The 23,898-nt window shown below is 37.7% G+C and overlaps 4 protein-coding genes and 1 pseudogene across 5 annotated transcripts; 2 read left to right on the top strand and 3 right to left on the bottom strand.

The window, feature by feature from the left end:
* Positions 1 to 2,187: 2,187 nt before the first annotated feature.
* LOC111781299 (high mobility group B protein 6-like) lies at positions 2,188 to 3,286 on the bottom strand. The gene is made up of 3 exons (XM_023661811.1): positions 2,798 to 3,286; positions 2,637 to 2,705; positions 2,188 to 2,535 (listed from the first exon to the last, which is right to left on the bottom strand). The coding sequence occupies exons 1-3, from the start codon at positions 3,221 to 3,223 to the stop codon at positions 2,455 to 2,457; spliced, it is 576 nt and encodes a 191-aa protein (XP_023517579.1). The 5' UTR covers positions 3,224 to 3,286; the 3' UTR covers positions 2,188 to 2,454.
* A 1,162-nt stretch (positions 3,287 to 4,448) lies between these two features.
* LOC111781298 lies at positions 4,449 to 7,600 on the bottom strand. Its single transcript, XM_023661810.1, has 7 exons — positions 6,969 to 7,600; positions 6,802 to 6,882; positions 6,476 to 6,550; positions 5,548 to 5,592; positions 5,376 to 5,465; positions 5,171 to 5,272; positions 4,449 to 4,810 (listed from the first exon to the last, which is right to left on the bottom strand). Exons 1-7 carry the CDS (start codon positions 7,566 to 7,568, stop codon positions 4,628 to 4,630), a joined length of 1,176 nt encoding a protein of 391 aa, XP_023517578.1. The 5' UTR covers positions 7,569 to 7,600; the 3' UTR covers positions 4,449 to 4,627.
* A 623-nt stretch (positions 7,601 to 8,223) lies between these two features.
* Positions 8,224 to 14,964, top strand: LOC111781600 (receptor-like protein kinase FERONIA). Its single transcript, XM_023662286.1, has 3 exons — positions 8,224 to 8,295; positions 11,852 to 11,942; positions 12,010 to 14,964. The coding sequence occupies exons 1-3, from the start codon at positions 8,224 to 8,226 to the stop codon at positions 14,625 to 14,627; spliced, it is 2,781 nt and encodes a 926-aa protein (XP_023518054.1). The 3' UTR covers positions 14,628 to 14,964.
* Positions 14,965 to 15,326: 362 nt separating this feature from the next.
* On the bottom strand, positions 15,327 to 18,691 carry LOC111781054 (thioredoxin H-type-like). Of its 2 annotated transcripts, none has more exons than XM_023661456.1 (5): positions 18,397 to 18,689; positions 17,457 to 17,528; positions 17,211 to 17,333; positions 16,225 to 16,347; positions 15,327 to 15,748 (listed from the first exon to the last, which is right to left on the bottom strand). In XM_023661456.1, the coding sequence occupies exons 2-5, from the start codon at positions 17,475 to 17,477 to the stop codon at positions 15,596 to 15,598; spliced, it is 420 nt and encodes a 139-aa protein (XP_023517224.1). In that variant the 5' UTR covers positions 17,478 to 17,528; positions 18,397 to 18,689; the 3' UTR covers positions 15,327 to 15,595. The 2 variants fall into 2 exon arrangements, with proteins under 2 accessions (XP_023517224.1, XP_023517225.1); XM_023661457.1 differs by having other exon boundaries at positions 15,648 to 15,767; positions 18,397 to 18,691.
* Positions 18,692 to 19,838: 1,147 nt separating this feature from the next.
* LOC111781602 lies at positions 19,839 to 23,014 on the top strand (annotated as a pseudogene).
* The last annotated feature ends 884 nt before the right edge of the window (positions 23,015 to 23,898 follow it).

Below are 23,898 nucleotides of genomic sequence, written 5' to 3' on the forward strand. Positions count from 1 at the left end.
TCTTCTTCCCCATTTCCTCTGGTTTCTTTGTCTTCTACAGGCCTTCCACCATTTTTTCACACTCTTCTCTCTGCTTCTCACCCCATCATTTTGCTTCCATTTTCTGAGTTTTCTTTGCTTTGTCTCGATCTGATTCATCTCCATTGGCTCGTGATTTCTTGGATTTGATTTCGTTGCTTCCTCATGTTCGGCTCTGGTTATTTACTTCTTGTTCTGTCGATTTCTGTGTAGGAAGCTTTGGATTCTTCTCGAGTTAGCTGTTCATCTTGTTCTGATCTACTGGAACAAGTTTTCGAGTTGATTCATGAAGGAAATCCATCACGTACGTCTTGCATTTGCATCTATCTGTGTTTTCGTTTTCTTGTTCTTCAATGTTCATGTGATTTCAGCACAAAACTACATCCCTCGGGATTTCATCCTCCTCAATTGTGGAGGACCTTCCACTGCCGACGACATGGATGGCCGGAAATGGATGACCGATGACAAATCCAAGTTTCTTCCCGCGACAGGGAATAGCACTACATCGAGAGCCGCTACTCAGGTTCCTTCAGTTCTTGAAACTCCTTTCATGACGGCTAGGGTTTTTCACTCTAATTTCACCTATACCTTTCCTGTGGCTCCTACTCGTTTATTCCTTCGTCTGTACTTTTATCCTTCTTCCTATGGCGGCCTTGATGCATCTGATGCTCGATTCTCTGTTTCCGCTCAAACCTATACTCTCCTTAATAACTTCAGCGCTTCACAAACCGCTGAGGCTTTGAATTCTGCGACTATCGTTAAGGAATACTCGATCAATGTTGAAAATGGAAGGTTGAGCTTGACTTTCACTCCATCCCCCACTCATCCAAAGGCTTATGCGTTTGTTAACGGGATTGAGATTGTATCTATGCCTGATATTTACAGTGAAACTTCCGATTTTGGTGTTTTTATTAACTCACGAGGTAAATAAATAGGTTCAAGGTTCTTGTTCGGTTATTCGAGAATGAGGTAAATAGAATAAGTGTTTGTTTGGTTCTTAGCTACTGAACCCGAACATCTACTCCCTCTGTTTCTCGTATAGACAATACTCGGACGTTCTTAGTTTGTACTATTACTGAACTCGTACCGTTGCAGTATTGTACTGAAAAGTTTTACACAATATCGATGTAGAGTCATTGCTTGATAATCTAGTTAGCTAGTGTTCTTTGGCTACGTCTTAAATTTCGAGTTTTAATGACAATAGAATTTGCTGTAGAGACGTGGAACGACTAAACTTTAAATTCAAATATTAATCTCGATGCAATGAACACAACAAACCTAAACTGGGGATGGAAATAGTCAATGAGTTATCGATAATTTATTTTTCGTCTCGAAATTTGATATCAAATTCAAACAGTGAATAGCGGGATTTTATATGAATTCAAGATAGAAATTGATAGCATAAAGTAAGACAACAACAAGTTATCATTCAACTTCGAGGAATTGAACAAATCCTGAAATCCACCTGTTTTCAAATTCATCCGAACAAGTATTGAACATTTTTTTTCCTTTCGTTCTTTGGAAAGCTACGAAAGATGGTTATGTTTAAGAATTTAGGTTGTTAGCTTCCAATTTAGGTTGTTAGCTTCCAAATGCTAATAATAATACATTCTCGAGAAAAAAAATTAATGTAAAGGAGGAATAAGTCTCGTTAATAATGAACTCAACTCAACCATAAATTTTTTAGGTTAGATTGGTTCGTGTTGTTTGAGTCGATTTTTTTTTTTTCGAGTCATCGTGTTTTTTTTTTAACACTCGTATTTCTTTCTTTCTTTTTTTCCTCCATAGTTTTTCGGGGGAGAGAAAAAGGAACGAACATTAGATCTGAAACACGAGTTAATTCTAGATTTAGATTTGGGGTGAGTTCGTCCCCATGTATAGACTATTCCATTTTTCTTAATAAAATAATGGAGGAGAAAGAGAGAAGAACAAAAAAAGGAGTAAAAAAAAAACGCATTCTAGTTTATTTATTTTGTGTTTAATTCATGTTAGTCCGTTTCAATTGATTTTACTTCGTATTTGTTTTTCTTCTTCAAAAATCAAAATTCCTTTGAACGCTTTGATTTATGATGAGTAGTTTCATTACAAAACTGACTAACAAATTAAATGAATGCTTGAATCAATCTCCCCCAATCTCATAAACTTACACAGAAAATTCAATGCAGATGATAATGCGCGAGAGAGAATCATGAACTAACACTGATTTGGAATTTCTTCGGTCTCAGACATTAAATGAAGTGAAGGAGATGAAGAGTGATATTGATTACAACTCAAGGTTTCCATCATGATGAAGAGAACAACATAATGAGGTATTACATTGATTTTGTTTTTACCTTTGAATCAATGAATGCCACTTTCTGAAGAAATCCGAAGAAGATGAAGAGGCAATCGAAAAATTGGGGAAAATCAAAATCGGCGAACAAAACTGAGACGACTTCAAATTCCTATGACGAATTCTGAGGAATCCGACGATGAAATCTCGTCAATCGATTCTTCTTCGTCGCTGATTTCAAATTCCTGAAAATATCGGAGAATTATTGATTGATTTTACGTGGAAGCAGATGAATCCGGAACTTAGAAATCGAGAAATAGCTTCGAGGTTAGAGATCGGAATTTACCTGAAATTGTAAGTCGGTGAATATCTTCTCTCGCTCCTTCTCTCTGAGACTTCGCATCGGAGAAATCCTCTGATCCAAGTCAAATCAAATTAAGCAAACGAACAACAGATAAACACGAATCAACCGATTGAAACTTGAAACTCGCGAAAAAGATTGTTTACCATACAGTACGATCTGAGTTCCTTCAATCTGAATAACCTGTCGACCTCCATCTCCAGATCCCTCTGCACCTCACTTCTCTGCAAAATCTCCTTCCTCTGCATCTCCAATACCATATCCCTCTCTCTCAACATTTTCTCCGTCCGTTCACCGTCTAATCTCAATCTCTCAAGCTTCATCTTAACCGCATTGAGTTCATCCGCCAGAGACAAATCACATGACTCTGTCCTCGTCGCCGTCGCGTGAATCGGCGGTTCGTTCTCCTTATTGGCATCTCCGGATAGCGGGATCTCCACCCGTTCCGCCTTGGATTTGACGATTTTGGCGACTGCAGGAACATGATTTGAGAGCGAATTCCTCGGTTGGAGTGGGCGGCGGCCGGACTTGAGATGAAGATCTAGATGCGTGGGATGGAGAAGAGACTGCATATTGGTGGAGATGGAGAAAAGGAGAGGAAGAGAAATGGAATCACAGGAAAAAAAAAAACAAAAAAGAAAATAAAAGAGAAGAGTGGAAGAGGCTGCTTTTCGATTTTGTTTTTAGGGTTTGAATTTGAAAGTAAACAGGCGGCAACGGCTACTTTATTCTATTACCTTACTTACCTTATTTTAGGTTAAAAGACAAAATTTTCCACATGCTCGGTTGATACCACTTGTCACAATCGCACTTTGATGACAGCATACTTGTGATTGTGCGGCACTCACTCTACACTAACAAGTGAGTTAAGCCTATTCGTTCTCGTGTCGCCTATGGCCAAGCGACGTATGCTCGAGCCTCTAGCCCCAGTTCAAGAAGAAGGTTTTAGAAAACAGGGGCGGAGAGATTTTGAAAGCAAGACTTGAGAAATTGAAATTGGTGTTATATGGGAATGTAAGCAAAATGCAACAACGACGACTTACTGCATATAACTATCGGGTAGGGAGAAGTTGAGAACTTTAAGAGTATTCATATCACTCAAGAACCTAACCAATTCAGACTATTGATATTCATGATGTGTTGTTGTAACTTGAATGTTTAAAATTTTAGTTATTAATATAATATATATGGCGGACAAGTATAATTTTTTTAAAATAATTATAAAAAAGAAAGAACTCGATAACCCAATTCCGCTCAACTCGAAAAATGGATAGTTGAGTTAGGAATTCTATTTAAATTGTTCGAGTCACTTATCCAATTCGGGTATACACTTTTATTGAAGGAAATTTGTTAGCCATAAATAAATATTTAATATATTTTGTTTTTTTATTTAAAGAAAACAAGAAATATATAAATATATATTTATCACGTTGGAATTATTTAATTTAGACAAGCGACAACTTCATGTGGCTTTTACATCAATGTCTGAACAAATAGTTTTTATTTATTTATTTTTAATTTCATTTACTATATTCTTAATAATGCTGCTACCATTATGTAATATGTTATTCATACTTAAATTTGAGAATTTTTTAGCATTACGATACAACCGTAATCTAATGTAACACGTTTTTCATTCTTCTAGATAGATAGCAATTTCAGTTCATTTCATAATAGAACAACTTTCAAAGAATACGTTCATCTAAACATAGCTCAATTAGCTAAGACATATGCTTTCGACTGAAAGAAAAGAAGTTCGAAACTTTGTCCTAAAAAAAACGTTCGAACATTTCTCACTTATACACAGATATATATAAGGTTTTGGCATATACAATCACAATATATACAAACACATACAAGAATGCAAAGAGAATTCATCAGAAGCTCCAAAATCCTCAACATTCAATCTATCAATGCAGAGTCCATTCAGAGTTTAGAGTTTAGAGGAGGGCGAGTGAAAAAACCTGAGATCTGATTCAAAGATAATCCATTGGGAGCCCGAGTTCGTCGTCATTGGCCTCCTTGCTCCTACGAAATCTTTTACCATCATAGCTTCGTTTGTTACTCCACGAGTCCTGTTCAAATCTCCGTTCTTCAAACTCGTAAAGTTCTTCAAGGTCATCTAATGAATTCCCCACGTTCTGGGTGCCTAAGAATCCCTGGTATAACCAACGATATAATTATGAACAAGTCGATAGTTACGAGTGCTTTATATTGTTAATCTTAACCTTTCTATTTCGTCAAACGAGATTGGACCTATGAACTTGAATAGGTGGTTTGGTTTTTTGAAACAACTCATGATTGGTTGTAGGCGCGTTCGTGTGGTCGACTGAGACTACTTTTGTTAATATTTGAAACAACTATTTTCCAAACGGGTTTTCAAAATTCTATGCATTTTTTCCAAACGGGTTTTGAAGCTAAGAAACTTGTCGGGTACAAACTTGAAAGTTCGGAAGCTAAACTTGTGATTTAACTTTATAAGAATATTCAGTGGGACGTTTAAGCACATAGAACGGTACCTTTGTCAGCCTTTGAATGCGCGATGCTGCATCTTCATGTACAACAACCACGTCCGATATGACTTCCAGGACATCCTCAACAAGCAAAGCATATGTACTCACCTGAAACAGTCATGAAATTTGAAGTCAACTTGAAAAAGGCATGATGTTCAGTAAAGATATCAACAGATACAAACTAAAAGTAACAGATCTTCACTTTACTTACAAGGCTGGAAGGAAGGAAGGAGTATCCAAATGAATCGAGTTCTAGAGATTCAACTGCACCCGAGTTAATGTTGAAAGTGTATCCACGTATCTAAACATGAGATTTTGAAAGAGGTGAGAAATGAGCGATAAATATAATTCTAGAATCAAAGGAGTCCTGAGTCAATCGATACCTTTCCGATATTCCGTCGACCAGGTGTAACTACTCTGTATCCTACCTAGCAAAGACCTAAGCGTTAATGTCTGAAAATAAACTACAAAATGGAGATAGAACCCAGAATCTATTGTAATGTAAAAGATAAACGAACTACAAGATAAACCGAGTAATTCAATGTACTTGGAAACTCCCTCTCTTGCGCACTCCTACTCAAGCCCCTAAGGCGACTAATCAATTGTGAAATCTCACATCGAATGGAGAAGAGAACGAAACACTCTTTATAAGAGTGGGAAACCTCTCCCAAGTAGACCTTTTTAAAACCTTGAAGGGAAGCCCGAAAGGGAAAGCCCAATGAGGATAATATTTGCTAGCGGTGGGCTTGGGCCGTTTCAAATGATATCAGAGCTAAACACGGGGCGATGTGCCAGCGATGAGGCTAAGCCCCGAAGGGGGATGGACACGAGATGGTGTGCCAACAAGGACACTGGGCCCCGAAAAGGGTGGATTGGGGGGTCCCACATCAATTGGAGAAGGGAACGAGTGCCAGTGAAGACGCTAGGTCCTGAAGGGATCCCACATCGGTTGGAAAGGAGAACGAAACACTCTTTATAAAGGTGTGGAAAGGACTCCCTAACAGATGCGTTTAAAAACTTTGAGGGGAAGCCCGAAAGGGAAACCCCAAAAAGGACAATATCTGCTAGCAGTAAGCTTGGGCCGTTACATCAATTTTCTAACTTCCTTCTTTCCCACTTCTCCTATTTATAAACAAATTAGTGATATACCCTTATAATATCTGTAGCTTCCTTTGGATGGCATTCCTATCATATGGGTATTCTCCAGCAACTCAAGAAAACCCAAAGCGAATTCGAAAGCATCTATCTAGATAAGCAAGCAGTATCATTCCCAAAAGAAGACTTTCTTCTTTTAAACACAAAAAAGTGTACCAGTGTTTCCAATCCAGCCATTCTGAATTCATTCTCCATGACTGTCTCATCATGAACAAGTATAACATCGCCAACCTGCAATGGGTTTGATAGATTAGATGTTAAAAGTGGGAAAAAACTACACAACTCCAAAAAAATGAGCACTAGAAGCATTAGAGCCAAGGCAATGAAGCATTATAAGCTTCAGTACATATTGAATATATGCATCAATCTACAATTCCTAAATTGCAGAGAATTATAGAACTATTTCTTTCAATCTTCACATCTTTGCTGCATAAATGTGCAGAGAAATTGATTACGATTGAGGGAGTTAGGAGAAAAAGTACCTGATCAATATCCTCAAGAAGAAACCATTCTGATTCTCCAGAAAGTAAGCTTGGCTTCACTTCAACAAGCTTTACCATCCACTATAGAGCATGAAAATTAGAGCATGAGACTTCCAAGAATCAAGGAAAGCATACAATAAAGCCACAATAAGAACAGGGTCGCTTACAGCTTCAGTATTTACCCAGAGCTGCGAGACGAAACCCAAGCTAAGCGCAGTTTGAATGCTGATCACTTGCTTCGCCAACATGTTCGATCTCCTCATCACTTGCCTCCTTTTCCGTAACGCTACCTTCCCACTCTCCCCTTCTAATTCCTTCTCCAATTTTGCTTCCTTATCTTCAATGGCAACCAAATCCCCTTCTCCTTCTGAGATCCTTCCCCTGTTTAAGCCCTTCTTCTTACCCTCATCGAGAAATTCCAACCCCCCGGATGAAACTGCAGCTCCATCGCCCCGTCCTTCGCTGGAATCATTCCCATTTCCGTCTAAATTTGCAACGCTACGGCTTGGTTCGACGTCGAGAAGATTTTCATCTTCGCCTTTCAATCGTAACTCGTCGCTGAATCGGTTTCGCCTAGGTACAAATGCGCACAAGCTTTTGGTTACTTTTTTTCTCAAAGGGAAGAGGAGGGAGCCATTTTTAACATCTGAAGAACCAGAATTGAAGCAATTTGAAAGAAGATGGGGATGAGATTCGAATTTTGTGAGCCCTAATCGTCGAAATTTGATGGAAGATGAAAAGGGGAACGACGGAAGAGAGTCGCACATTGTGAAACCTTGACTGTGACTGAAAAGTTCGAACAATCGGAGCCGATGAAGGGAAACTCGTCGTTCGTCACCGTTGAGGATTATCAGTTTTGGGCCTGCTAGTTGGGCTCATACTTAGGCCGATTGCTAGGCCCAATTAGAAACCTCAATCCCCTAATTAAATATGGAAAACATCAACGTAGATAAACGTCATGCAATCATCATACTCATCGCCATAAAGTGCATCAAGCATATCAAGTACGTCATACATCGAAATATATATATTACGCACATCATCATGTATCATAACTCATACATCATCATATACTAGTATACGACGTCACACACTCATACATCATCATAACTCATACCTCCTAAATTATAATTCATACAATTTCTAGCATATACTAGAGTAAGGTCATTTATTTGGTTGGCCTTAGCCGAAGTAATCCCTAATTTAATTAACTTAAGCTCTCGTTCCTTGAGAGCTGCTCCAAAGGTTGTCGAGGTTCGCTTCCTATCACGTTGTTTGTCACCTTTCGTTAGTATATCACATATTAATTAATAATCCAACTAACAACGTGAAAAACGGCTCTAAAAAGGTTGAACCAGCCAAAAATAGGTTTGCGAGGGTCGAAACGGTAGAAACCGAGACAAAAGTGAAAAGTCGAGCCAAATGTGCAAGGAGCCGCTGAAAGCCGTGCTGCAACTTGCACGTGGGCATCAGGTGCGTTTAGTTGTAGGCCAGGTTAGTGATTCAAGTTACAAGCGGGTCATAGTCGTGGGCCTCGAGTTGTTGGGTCGTGGGTTAGCAGGCTAGTTCATGGGAAACTTGGGTTGGAGAGCAGGTCGCGGGTATCCGATGGATCTCTTTATCCTTACTTGACTCCTGCGCAATTTTCCGACGCGATTTCTCTCTCCTTCCCATGACGTCTTCCGACGTTCTTTCTCCACATTTTTCTCTCTCTATCTCTCTGTTCACTCCTCTTCTCTCCCACGAAATTTCGTGGTTGTTGGACATTCGTGGGGGTAGATCAAAGATTCTCCAAAAATTCGATTTTCAATTTCCTTTCTCCAACAGTAACAACAACACGACGTTGATCTGCTCTGGTGGATGTATTTAGGCCAGTGAGAAATTTTTCGTTGTTGGTTGGTCAGTTTAGGTGTCGGGGTGACGATTTCAAGTCATAGGTTTTCTCTCGAGGAAAACTACGAATTCTCCATCTCTCTCAGATTTCCTTTACTTTCTCTTTGTTTTTTCTCTTTGTTGCAGGAACTGAAGCTTTGTTGAAAGATGGTCGTGGAGCGTGCTTCCGCATGGATCGCAGAAATTCTAGCGACTGAAATTATTATTATTTTTATTCGTTACAAATCGACTATAAGAAAATTCTAACATTGAATTCTTCCATCAAACCTCAGGTATTTAAGTTGACTAAAAGAACGTCTCTCGTAATTAAACCAAACATTAAATTAGACAAATTTTATTTAATTACATCAAAACCAACTAAAACAAAGTAAAAAGTAATTAATGTAACATAAAGTCTTAGTCTTGTAAGCATAATTAAAATAAATTGAAATAAAATACAAATTTCCAATATCATTATTATTTGTTTGGTATGAATCCATAAGCTAAAATAATTATATTCATATGACTATTGCCAAAGGAATTGGAAATTATTACTATTTTACCACTAACAAAAATAAAGTTCAATATTTTAGGTTAGTGCTATTTTTACTTTTTACTCAAATTCGACACTAAAAATTTAAACCCACTTTATCGATCTAATAAATAATTATCGGTGTTTGTAGATTGGGTTAGGTCGGGTTTAGACAGTTTTTAGACCTAATCTAATGGTCTGGATTGTAAATTTTTAACTCATACAACTCTTATTAAATAATGAACTCGACCCAACCCAACCCAACTGGTTGGGTTGAGTTGGATTGATTTAGGTTATTCGAATTATTTATTTAATTTATGGTTGTATTGAGCAGATAAAATATTTATTTATTTTTATTTTTAGACATTAATTCAAATTTACAATTAATTTTTAATATATATTTTAAAAAATTAACTTTCAAATAGTTATAAAATTATTTTTAAAAATGGTTGGTGAATAAATAATAATAATAAATAATTATGAAAGTAAATAAAAATAAAATAAATATACGTATTATACAGTTTTTATGCTTTCATCCTAGATAGGCATTTACCATTTCATATCGGGTCAAAATGGGAGTGTATGACCGTTCACCAGAATCACGTCTACACCCGCTTGGGCAAAAATGCCTCAAAATGTACTATAGAGGGATATAACTAATTGTCAACTTCTATCCGCTCATGGTGTTAGATACGGTAAATCAGTACTTATACTGAGATGATACTTAATAATAGGTATTTTGCTTGTGGCAAGTAACCCTCTTTCTATTTCCATCGAGCCATGTATCCTCAACTCGATCAGCCCAGAATCTCTTCACGAGCATTCTTCAACGGGAAATCAACATACACCTCTTTCTATTCCCACCTTTTGTTGGTCATCGAGCTATGTATCCTCTACTCGATCAACCCACACTCTCTTTCACGAGCATTCTTCATTGAGAAATCCAAATAGGTTTTGTATACCTCGTTTACAAATCCTACAACTTTTTTATTTTAAATTTATTTACTTTACGAAAAGATATTTCCTCAGTGACATTTGATATTAATGACGTTTTTCCATATGAATTAAAACTTTAATTTAAAATGATGAATTGACTTGACCCCAAGAGACGAATAAATTCTTTAGGTTTAAATATATTCCAAATTCTTTGGTCCACTTGGCTTTATTATATATGGGAGCTTATTCCATTATGCCAAGTCATCATTGTAAATTAAGAAAAAAACGAGTTGACTTTTAGTCTACGCAGGTCAATATTGAAATAAAACAAGTTGACTTTTAGTCTACGCAGGTTAATATTGAAATAATAATTTTAATAATAAAAATTATTAGAATCAATTAAAAAATGTAAAATGATGATTGATTTTTTTAAAAAAATTTATGGTCTATCCTGGTTGGGAGTGAGTCCCACATTTATTAATTTTGTAGAAGATCATGAGTTTATAAGTGAGGAATACTATCTTCATTGCTACGAGGCCTTTTGGAGAAGCACAAAGCAAAGGCATGAGACCTTATGTTCAAAGGTGGACAATATCATACTATTGTAGAGAGCCGTGATTCTTAACCAGTCTCCATAAAAAAAAATACGAAAAAATATAATTATTTGATATATACTGATTTATCCACGTCAGCCAGAAATAGAAAAGTGGTGGACCCCAGCCACGTCAGCCAAGTTTCCAAAAATAACCGGTAGTTGTTTGGGAATAAAATCCCAATAATTGAAATGAAGGTAGCAATTTAACTATATTTTTAAATTTAATATATATATATTTTTTGTAATATAATAGTTCTATTATTTAATTTTATTAGTATTATTTTGAGTTTCGTTTTTTTTTTGACCGTCCGATTAAATTCTCCCTCTCAGATCCACCGTTCATTTGGTCATAACGTAACATTCCCCACAAACTCAATCTTTAATTTTTTACAATTTTAACTCCTTAAGATTTGGTAAATAATTTATTTAGATATGAATATTAAATTTATATTTATTAATGGTTTAAGTTCGAAAACAATATATATGGTTAATTTTCTATTAAATATAATAAAAATATTATTTATATATATATATATATATTTTCTTTTTCTAATTTTATCTCTGGTCAAATTAGGTTAAAAGTAAATTTTTTTTTAAAGAATATTATTAAAAATTTAAAAATTCAAAAATATTTTAAAGAAAAAGTACTCTTTTTTATTAATTTAGTTTTCAAATTTATTATATTATTATATATATATATATTTAAATGGATAATTATCTTTTTAATTATTAAAAAATATATATAAAAAATTGGGCTGTGAACGTTGTTTTGAAATAAATAAAATATATATTTTTTTTTTTGCATATTAAACTTTTATTAAAAAATAATTTAAAAAATTGAATAAATGGTTTGATCCCGAAGCCATTGGTTGCCACCATGTTCATCTTCTTCCCCATTTCCTCTGGTTTCTTTGTCTTCTACAGGCCTTCCACCATTTTTTCACACTCTTCTCTCTGCTTCTCACCCCATCATTTTGCTTCCATTTTCTGAGTTTTCTTTGCTTTGTCTCGATCTGATTCATCTCCATTGGCTCGTGATTTCTTGGATTTGATTTCGTTGCTTCCTCATGTTCGGCTCTGGTTATTTACTTCTTGTTCTGTCGATTTCTGTGTAGGAAGCTTTGGATTCTTCTCGAGTTAGCTGTTCATCTTGTTCTGATCTACTGGAACAAGTTTTCGAGTTGATTCATGAAGGAAATCCATCACGTACGTCTTGCATTTGCATCTATCTGTGTTTTCGTTTTCTTGTTCTTCAATGTTCATGTGACTTCAGCACAAAACTACATCCCTCGGGATTTCATCCTCCTCAGTTGTGGAGGACCTTCCACTGCCGACGACATGGATGGCCGGAAATGGATGACCGATGACAAATCCAAGTTTCTTCCCGCGACAGGGAATAGCACTACATCGAGAGCCGCTACTCAGGTTCCTTCAGTTCTTGAAACTCCTTTCATGACGGCTAGGGTTTTTCACTCTAATTTCACCTATACCTTTCCTGTGGCTCCTACTCGTTTATTCCTTCGTCTGTACTTTTATCCTTCTTCCTATGGCGGCCTTGATGCATCTGATGCTCGATTCTCTGTTTCCGCTCAAACCTATACTCTCCTTAATAACTTCAGCGCTTCACAAACCGCTGAGGCTTTGAATTCTGCGACTATCGTTAAGGAATACTCGATCAATGTTGAAAATGGAAGGTTGAGCTTGACTTTCACTCCATCCCCCACTCATCCAAAGGCTTATGCGTTTGTTAACGGGATTGAGATTGTATCTATGCCTGATATTTACAGTGAAACTTCCGGGACTGTTTTGATTGTTGGCCAATCTAGTCCTTTCACTGTGGATAACACCACTGCGCTCGAGAACATCCATCGGTTGAATGTCGGGGGGAATTATATTTCGCCTTCTGCTGATACAGGGATGCAGAGGCCTTGGTTTGATGATTCTCCATATTTGTTTGCTGCAGCAAAGGGAGTGACAACGATTACGGATCAGAACACAAGGATTACTTATCCTCCCAGTATTTCTACTTATGTTGCGCCGGTTGATGTCTACTCTACTGCTAGAACTATGGGACCTGNTGTCTACTCTACTGCTAGAACTATGGGACCTGATTACAATGTCAATCTGAATTATAATTTGACATGGGTTTTCTCTGTTGATTCTGGCTTCTTTTACCTTGTTAGGCTCCATTTTTGTGAGATTGCTGCAGGTTTCACGAAGGTTAACCAAAGAGTGTTCGACATTTTCATCTTTAATCAAACTGCTACGCTGGGTGTTGACGTGATTGAATCGGCTGGAAGTAATTATGCTCCTGTGTTCAAAGATTATGTGGTTATGGTTCCAAGTTATGGAGATCCGCAGAAGGATTTATGGCTCCAGCTGCATCCACACAAGTCACGACCCAATTACTATGATTCAATCTTGAACGGAGTGGAGATCTTCAAAATTAACAACTCGGATGCTAATCTTGCAGGGCCGAATCCTGTTCCTGCAGCGAAACAAGAGATTATAGATCCATCATTAGCCATCCCAGGATCATCTCATGGTAAATCGAAGAACAGGATGGCGATTATAGCTGGAGTTGTTTGTGGTGCAGTTGTTTTGGGTCTGATCATTGGTTTCTTTGTTGTTGCTGCTAAGCGTCGGCGTGGGATGGATTGTATTTCTGTTACAGGACAATCAGGATGGCTTACTCTTTCTGTCTATGGAAATTCCCCTTTGGCTGAGACAAATGCAACTGGAAGCTATGCATCCTCCCTGCTTTCCAATTGCCGCCACTTCTCATTTGCTGAGATCAAGGCTGCCACAAGGGAGTTTGATGAATCTTTAGTACTTGGAGTGGGAGGTTTTGGCAAAGTTTACAAGGGAGAAATTGATGGTGGGACTAGGAAAGTTGCTATCAAGCGTGGGAACCCTCTCTCGGAGCAAGGTGTTCATGAGTTCCAAACTGAGATTGAAATGCTGTCTAAGCTTCGCCATCGCCACCTTGTTTCATTGATTGGCTACTGCGAGGAGAATTGTGAAATGATCCTTGTTTATGATTACATGTCTCATGGAACACTCCGTGAGCATCTATACAAGTCCCACAACCCGCCATTGTCTTGGAAGCAAAGGCTTGAGATTTGCATTGGAGCTGCCCGTGGACTGCATTATCTGCACACTGGTGCCAAGCATACAATTATTCACCGAGATGTGAAGACAACCAATATCCTTGTGGATGAAAAGTGGGTGGCGAAAGTATCCGATTTCGGGTTGTCGAAAACTGGTCCGACATTGGATCACACACATGTTAGCACTGTAGTGAAAGGTAGTTTTGGATACTTGGATCCTGAATACTTTAGACGACAGCAATTGACTGAGAAATCAGATGTTTACTCGTTCGGTGTCGTTCTCTTCGAGGTTCTATGCGCTCGGCCAGCTCTGAACCCAACACTCCCCAAGGAGGAAGTGAGTTTAGCAGAATGGGCTGCTCATTGCTACATCAAAGGCGTTTTAGATCAGATAATCGACACGTTCCTAAAGGGAAAGATTGCATCCGAGTGTCTCAAGAAGTTCGCGGAGACAGCAATGAAATGTGTGTCCGATCAGGGCATTGACAGGCCGTCCATGGGCGACGTTCTCTGGAATCTAGAGTTTGCATTGCAGCTGCAGGAGAGTGCAGAAGAGAGCGGCGAGGTAGGCAGCGGAATGGAAGTCGAAGGTCAGCTTGACGTTGCTTACAAAGGGAAGATGGATCCTGATGCTTCCCCTGGCATGGATGGAAACATAACCGACTCGAGAAGCACCGGAATCAGTATGAGCATCGGAGGCCGAAGCCTCGCCAGTGAAGATTCCTACGGGTTGACACCGAGTACCGTCTTCTCACAGATCTTGAACCCAAAAGGTCGTTAACATCACAAGGAGAGGTTGAACTCACTCAAAACTCAGCAAGTCCACCATACATATATACTTCTGATTCATCAAAACTACAAGCTTTTTCTCTCAATTACTACAGATCCGTTCAAATCCAAAGCAAAAGCTTCTGTTATCCTGCCTGCTGGTATGATTCGTATGTATAACATATTCGATGTCAACTCATTTCGCCTACTATGTTCTCTATCATTGACTGCTTAAACGCATTTAAACTTTAATTTGATTTAAATCGTTGATGTAGAAACACGTGAATGTATATCATATTCAATCAGTTTGTATATGACTAAACTAAGAAACATGAGAACTGTTTCAACCAGTCTCGATCTGAATTTTAAGCGAGTTATGAACTTTTATCTTATGTATTTGTATGGGTGAGATTTAGCATTTTAAAAATTCGACTAAGTAAAGAGTTAAAATGCGATTGTGACAAGAGGAGAGGTATCGGTGGAAGAGGAGGAGAGAATTGGATAGAGGACCAAAATGGTACTAAACTCAAATTTTCACCGTTAAAATGATAAGTTTGAAAAATCATTAGACCTAAATTCTACCGAACTCAAACTTTAGGAACTAAAAATGTTTTTTTAATTAAAAAAGTCAAAACTATTTGACATTATGGCGTTGATATCAACATAGTTCGACGGGTAAAAATATATGATATTTTAATAACATCTACAAACGTAGAACCCAAGAACACGGTTATACAACCTATAATACAGATCCTGTTCAAGTACGGTCGAGTATAAGTCGTGAAAAAGATTGTACATACTTCATCCAAATCTTATTTTTTCTTGAACATGACCAATAATTCAAAACCTAAAGCTTCAAGAACTCATAAATATTTCTAATAATCAACTTCACATATATACACAGAAAAGAGGAATCATTATACAGATGAAAATAAAACAGACATCCACAATTCAGAGCTTCAAAATGATACTTACCAGAAGTCAATGCCGGTCGGGGACCAGAGAATCCGCCATTGCAGTAATTTTCTGCTGAAGTTCGGGTTTATTCGCTCCGACGAGCTTGTCGATTTGCTGCCCATCTTTAAGGAAGAAAAAGGTAGGAGTAGCTTTGATATCCCATGAAGTGCTGAAGTCCTGTAATAGACCAAGAATACTGAGAAAAACAAGGACAAGCTTCAGGGATTTCTGTAACGTTGACATAAAATTATCGAAAACGAAATCTTTCTGTAACAGCCCAAGTCCACCGCTAACAGATATTGTCCGCTTTGGCCCGTTACGTATCGTCGTCAGCCTCACGATTTTAAATCGCGTCTGTTAGGAAGAGGGGGAACAAGAGGTTTCCACACCCTTATAAGGAATGTTTCGTTCCCCCTCTTCAACAGATGTTGGATCTCAAACCCATAGCAAAAGACAATGCATTTTAAACGTATACAAACCCGAGCTCAGACCACCTGTTCTACATCAACATATATGCTTATATCATTTAACATAAGCATAGCTCAATTGTTAACCACAAAAACGGACCCTTCTACGTCAATTAAATGCAAAGTAAGCGGATAATTAATCAATCAAATATCGACTTCTCAATAGTTGGATGAATGATTACTTACACTTAATTCATCAACATCAACTACTAGGAACATCAACGACGGGTATTTCTCCGATAATTCGCAGTAGAATGGAGCAATCATCTTGCAAGGGCCACACCATGTCGCACTGAAGTTTGCAATCACCTGTCGATGCATAATCTCGATTATGAAAGTGATTCATCAAAAAAATTGTAATATCCCAAGCCTACCGCTAGGGGATATTGTCCTCTTTGAGCTTTTCCCTTCAAGGTTTTTAAAGTGCGTCTGTTAGATAGAGGTTTCCACACCCTTATAAGGAATGTGTTATCCTAGCGTCCTCACCGGCACACCATTCGAAACCTTGCTCTGATACCATTTATAACAGCTCAAGTCCACCGCTAGCACATAGTGCTATTTGGGCTTTTCCTTCAAGGGCTTCCCCTCATTGTTTTTAAAACGTTTATGTTAGGTAGAGGTTTCCATACCCTTATAAGGAATGCTTCATTCCCCTTTCCAACCAACGTGGGATCTCACAATCCACCCCCTTGGGAGCCAGCGACCTCACCGGCACACCACCTGAAACTTGACTCTGATACCATTTATAATAGCCCAAGTCCACCGCTCATTGGGCTTTCCTTTCAAGGGCTTCCTCCCAAGGTTTTTAAAACGCGTCTCTTAGGGAGAGGTTTCCACACCTTTATAAGGAATGCTTCGTTCCCTTCTCCAACCGATGCGGGATCTCACAATCCACCCCCCTTAGGGGCCCAACGTCCTCACTGGTACGCAGTCCAGAACCTGACTCTAATACCATTTGTAACAACTCAAGCCCACCACTAGCAAATAGTCTTCTTTGATCTTTCCCTTCAAGGGCTTCCCCTCAAGGTTTATATGACGCGTCTGTTAAGTAGAGGTTTCTACACCCTTATAAGGAATGTTTCGTTCCTCTCTCCAACCGATGTGGGATCTCACAAAAATAAAGAAAAGAAAAAGATCACTCAGTAACCGAACAACTCAAATGAAAATCTTACGATCTTGCCATCCGAACGGGCTTCTTCGAGCTTTTGATCCCAAGCTACTTTGGTTGTGATGAGATGCACATTTCCAGCACCAAACTCAACATGATGCTCAGACTCCTCATCTTTGATATCAGGCTGGGAACAGTGGACACAATAACCTCCCAGTTAGATCATTGTTAATCAACACATAAAACATGCATCAAGCCAAAATCTCGAGGACTTATATCATTAGATTAAAAGTCCCAAAACAACTCCTACCTTACTACAGCAAAGTCCCATTTGACGGTCGACGTGCAAAATTTCGAAGTGTCCAATGAACCACAAGGTAGGCTGAAACAAGCAAAAATTCAGTCTAACCATCTGATATCAAGGGAAGAACACATGACATATAATATAACTCCTATGCTAAGCATAGATAAGGGGCAATGACTATATGACCTTGTCATCAAAACTCAAGCTCACTCCTAGCCGATATTATCTTTTTTGAGCTTTCCCTTCAAGGGCTTCTCTCAAGATTTTAAGACGCGTTAGCTAGGGAGAGGTTTCCACACTCTCATAAGGAATGCTTCGTTCCAATCTCCAACTGATGTAGGATCTCGCAATTCACTCCTTGGGGCCTAACGTCCTCGCTGGCACATCGCTTGGTGTCTAGCTCTGATACCATTCCACTACTAGCAAATATTGTCTTCTTTGGGATTCCCCTTTTGGGCTTCTCCTCAAAGTTTTTAAAAAGCGTCTACTATGGAGAAGGTGTAGCCCTACTCCGATCACCATTCGGTGTATGTCTCTAATACCATTTGTAATAGTCCAAGCGATATTATCCTCTTTGGACTTTCCCTTCAAGGGCTTCTCCTCAAGGTTTTAAAACCCGTCTAGTAGGGAGAGATTTCCACACCCTTACAAGGAATGTTTCGTTTCCCTCTCCATGTGGATCTCACCATTCGTAAACCAAGAAAAATGTGATTCCCTAAGGAAACAAAAAGGGAGCTGCAGCAGAAAGGAATCGAATAAAATCATGGGTAGAACACTTCTCAACTTTCCCCCAATTCTAAGTTCCACAACAGACAGATAGAAAACAAAAATGAAAAAAGAACGCAGTAACCCATCTCATCAGATTCATAAACAAACAAGTGAACAACAATTCCAACAGAGCAGAGCAGAACAGAGCAGAATCCCATTAAAGAACACAGAAAATTACCCTCAAGAACACCCGGATTGGAGCCTCGAGTCAATTCAGCAGCCCGCAGAGGATGATCCGAGCAAGGAGCGAACAAAAAACCCACACGGGGTTCGTGGAAAACCCTTCTTCTGGTAATCGATTTAGAAGAAAGGCTAAGGAAATTCAGAAAAGGGTCAAATCGGAGGGGATAAAGGACTGAACCCCATAAGCTGTGGGTTAAGGACGATGAGAAAAGGGCATATCTGTCTCTCACTCTCTTGGATTTTGACTCAGCCGCATAATGGAGACTTGGAATTTTCATATGAAAATGGTTAGAAACTTCATACAAATTAACATATTTTTTTAAGCATGCTTTTCTTTGACCCTTAAAAACACATTTTTATTAAATAATTAATAAAAATACTCTTAAATTTTGTATTTTTGCTCGAGAAAATATTTTTAAAATTTAAAAGTATTTTTTAAATACTAATTTCTTTCCGAATCTAACCGTAAACGTATTTTTAAATTTTTTTTAAGGGTATTGTTGACATTTTAAAAGTTTAGGGGTAGTTTAGAAATTTTATCGTAAAGCTTAAGGGTATTATTGACACTTTTGAAAATTCAAGAGTATTTTTTGAAAAGTCAATGCCGATATCCATAAAATATTAATGTCGATCAATACTTCTAAAAAAAATTATAACACAAAAAAATTAAAATTAATAAATAAACATGTGAGATAGGACGAGAGAGTAAAATAGAAAGAGTTAAAACTAAGAAGATAGTGTTCGTTGATAAATGTGCATACTTCAACAGTGAAAGCTCGAGAAATAAGTTGAAGGGAACCTGCTTGTCTTCAACTGTTTCTAAGAGCGAAAACTATCTCTATAAATCAATACGGGTTCTATTATCACGATCGCTCTCATTTGAATGTGGTTTTGATTCATTCATGTATTCCTTTTTCACCCGAACTTAGGTGAGACGAGAGAGGTGTGACTACGAACATAAAAATAAAATAATAATTAAGAAGCCATAAAAGATAATTGAAAATAGTTTATAAAAAAAAAAACGTCAAAAAATTCTAAAAAAGAATTAATTCACAATAAAAAAAATTAATTATTAAACTATGAAAGTCAACAAATTGAAACTAACGTTAGACTCTTGTGTTTTAATGCATTTCATAAATTCATTTTGAATTAATTTTTTTTTACTGTTACATTAAAAAAAACATAAGTAATAACGGCATAATATGAAGTATATATAAACTCCGCTCTTTCCTTTCTCTATTTAGAGTTTCGGGATCCTTTTTTTGTTCTATCATTTCAACGGCGTCAAAGGATATAAAGGTAACAGTGACAACCCGTCAAAATTTTGATGAAGATTCTTTGATATGCTTATGATTTATCAATAAAATTTCTCATTTGGACTCATTTCAATTGTTGGACAGGAGTGGTTTGCACAATGGAAAACAAAATGANTCAATAATGGAAAACAAAATCATATTGATCTTTGTTCTTGCTTTCATCCCAACCATTTTGGGTCGTAATGCTACAACGGGTACAATTGTGGTTGATGTAACCACAACAATAGCAGAAACGGATGAGAATTTCGTTTGTTTAACTTTAGACATTTGGCCCCATGACGAGTGTCGTTGGTCCAAACTTTGAGTTTCTTCTTTACGATGTTCCGCTAAAAATCTAACATAATTTGCCTTCTATCGTTAGCTTTCAAGTCTCTAAGGATTAGAGTCGGAGGTACTTTACAAGACAAATTGATTTATAACGTTGGGGCCGGCTTCAAGGGAACCTGTCACCCATTTCAAGCAACCAAAGGTTCGTTGTTTGACTTCTCGGTAGGATGTTTGTACATGGAAAGGTGGGACGATTTGAACAACTTTTTCAACAATACAGGGTACGTTATCTTTCTTTTGTGTTTTTTCTTACTTTCTATTTACCGCTCCTGTACTAGATATATATTTGTTTTTAACGTAACAGGGCGATTGTGACTTTTGGCTTAAACGCTCTCTTGGGTAAGTACAAGACGCAAGGAATTCAATGGGAAGGAAATTGGAACTATAGCAATGCCGAAGCTCTTATTCAATACACGATAGAGAATAATTATCAAATAAATTCATGGGAGTTTGGTAAGTTAAATCATTCAATAACTCTTGGTTGAGTTAACGACTTTAGTTCCTGCTCACTGGTGCGTATGCCACTACACAGGCAATGAACTGGCTGGACTTAATAGCATTGGTGCCAGTGTTACTGCTGCACAATATGCAAAAGACGTTATTAAGCTTCGAGAAATCATAGATCGTTTGTACAATAACTCCCGACAAAAACCTATGATTGTAGCACCTGGTGCATTCTTTGATGAGAAATGGTACGGGGAATTTCTTAGAAAAACTGGACCAGGAGTTGTCGACGTTCTCACTCATCATATATATAACATGGGTGCAGGTTTGGCTGCGATACTTACTACCATCCTCGTTATGTATTTTATATATAAATTCTTACTACGAGTATTGAGAGTCAATTTTTTGTTTGTAGGTGATGACCCCAAATTGGTTTATAGGTTCGTTAATTCAACGTATCTTTCTCAAGTATCGAACACATTTGAACATCTTGAGAACGTGATTCAAAAGAATGCCCCTTGGGGTGCCGCTTGGGTTGGAGAAGCTGGTGGAGCTTATCAGGGTGGCAGTCCTCATATTTCCTATACATTTATCAATAGTTTTTGGTAATCAAATCTATTTCGACTTTTTTTCCCTCTTGATTTGATTCGTCTCCATTTAAACATGAAGAAAAGAACAATGCTCGAGTACTTACAGAATGAATTGAATGCATTAGGTACTTGGATCAGCTCGGGATGGCTTCAATGTACAATACAAAAGTATATTGTAGGCAGACTTTGATCGGTGGATTCTATGGTGTTATCAAATCCTCAANGATTGTGACTTTTGGCTTAAACGCTCTCTTGGGTAAGTACAAGACGCAAGGAATTCAATGGGAAGGAAATTGGAACTATAGCAATGCCGAGGCTTTNTCGACTCATGGGACCCCGCGTTCTCAAAATTGACAATAATGTCTCTTCCGACCTTCGTAGCTATGCCCATTGCTCGAGAGGAAGAGTAAGAAGTTGTTTTTAGATTTAAATAAATTAAAACTTNATACACGATAGAGAATAATTATCAAATAAATTCATGGGAGTTCGGTAAGTTAAATCATTCAATTACTCTTGGTTGAGTCAACAACTTTAGTTCATGCTCACTGAGGCGTATGCCACTGCACAGGCAATGAACTGGCTGGACTTAATAGCATTGGTGCAAGTGTTACTGCTGCACAATATGCAAAAGACGTTATTAAGCTTCGAGAAATCATAGATCGTTTGTACAATAACTCCCAACAAAAACCTATGATTGTAGCACCTGGTGCATTCTTTGATGAGAAATGGTACGGGGAATTTCTTAGAAAAACTGGACCAGGAGTTGTCGACGTTCTCACTCATCATATATATAACATGGGTGCAGGTTTGGCTGCGATACTTACTACCATCCTCGTTATGCATTTTATGTATAAATCTTACTAAGTGTGTTTTTGGTTTGTAGGTGATGACCCCAAATTGATTTATAGGTTCGTTAATTCAACGTATCTTTCTCAAGTATCGAACACATTTGAACATCTTGAGAACGTGATTCAAAAGAATGCCCCTTGGGGTGCCGCTTGGGTTGGAGAAGCTGGTGGAGCTTATCAGGGTGGGAGTCCTCATATTTCCTATACATTTATCAATAGTTTTTGGTAATCAAATCTATTTCGACTTTTTTTCCCTCTTGATTTGATTCGTCTCCATTTAAACATGAAGAAAAGAACAATGCTCGAGTACTTACAGAATGAATTGAATGCATTAGGTACTTGGATCAGCTCGGGATGGCTTCAATGTACAATACAAAAGTATATTGTAGGCAGACTTTGATCGGTGGATTCTATGGTGTTATCAAATCCTCAACTTTACTTCCTACGCCAGATTACTATGGGTAACCCTTTCTAATTTATAAAAATTATATCACTTCTTCTCCGGTCTTCAAATCATCTATCTTTAAACAAATTCTTACTTGGTTCGATATTTTCTTTTTTTGATTAGTGCACTTCTCTTTCATCGACTCATGGGACCCCGCGTTCTCAAAATTGACAATAATGTCTCTTCCGACCTTCGTAGCTATGCCCATTGCTCGAGAGGAAGAGTAAGAAGTTGTTTTTAGATTTAAATAAATTAAAACTTTATTTGATACCATTTATTGATCCTAATTTATCATTTTATGCAGACCGGTGTAACCTTGCTTTTCATCAATTTGAGCAATACAACCGACTTTATAATTGACGTTGAAAACAACATCAACCTGAGTTCAGGTAAGAGAAACGCTTCAAAAGGTCAAAGAATGAAAATAGATTCACCGAGAGAGGAATACCATTTGACACCAAAAGATGGTCTAGTTAGAAGTTCCACGGTGCTTTTAAATGGAAATCCATTGGAGACTACGAAAGAGGGAGACATACCAAATCTTCTACCTGTCTACCGTCAGAGTAACTCTTCTATACATATTGCTGGTTGGTCCATTGCTTTTATTGTCGTCCCTCACTTTGTAGCTCCAGCATGCAACTGATTCGGTTGCCACTCCTTTGTTTTAAGCCCACTCTTTGTGTTCTTGAGTCCCGTGAGCAACTAATTTTATCTTAGATGCACAAGAGTCATGTAGTTTCAAAAATAATATTTTAAAAGAAAAAACATAATATTGAATGCATCTTGTATTTATGCACTTCTCAATATTGTTATTACATGTTGACAATACGATGTATCCAAACCTTAAATTTTAACCTTGAATTCTTCTATGATATAAGATTGATCCAAAATAAGTGTTAAACACATAAACCGATAATTTATGACACGTGGTAATGTGTAATATTCAGGGATTTTGACTTTCCCTATGAAAATATCTACAAGAAAAGGAAAAAAAAAATCAAGAAAAGAGGGAGAGTGAAGTTAGGGTTTGTGAAGGAAGAACAAAGAGGAAGTAGGGATAACGGGGTTTGTTTCAATCCAGCCTAGAAGATCGAAATCGATTGGGAATTCCCCGAGTGGTGAAAACTGAATATAATTGAGGAAGATCGGGTTTCGAATCGTTCGTTTCCACCAAGAATCGTTCAAGAACTCGAGGTAAGTCCTTGGGTATTTAGTCTTGGGTTATTCTTTTTTAAGATTTGAGAGTTGTAGATGTCTTTAGGAACTGATTCCTGAGTGTGTTGTTCTAGGAGAGGAAGCATTGCGGATTTCTTGTTCATATTTGGTGGAAAACGTGTAGGAATCGAAGTTCTTTGAGATTTCAAAGCTCAATAAGGACTTGTAGTTTTTCGAAAGTTTGAACGCGTTGATTAGATTGTTATGTGNGTGGAAAACGTGTAGGAATCGAAGTTCTTTGAGATTTCAAAGCTCAATAAGGACTTGTAGTTTTTCGAAAGTTTGAACGCGTTGATTAGATTGTGTTGGGCT

This window comes from Cucurbita pepo, chromosome LG19, assembly GCF_002806865.2.
Source record: "Cucurbita pepo subsp. pepo cultivar mu-cu-16 chromosome LG19, ASM280686v2, whole genome shotgun sequence".
NCBI lineage: Eukaryota > Viridiplantae > Streptophyta > Magnoliopsida > Cucurbitales > Cucurbitaceae > Cucurbita > Cucurbita pepo.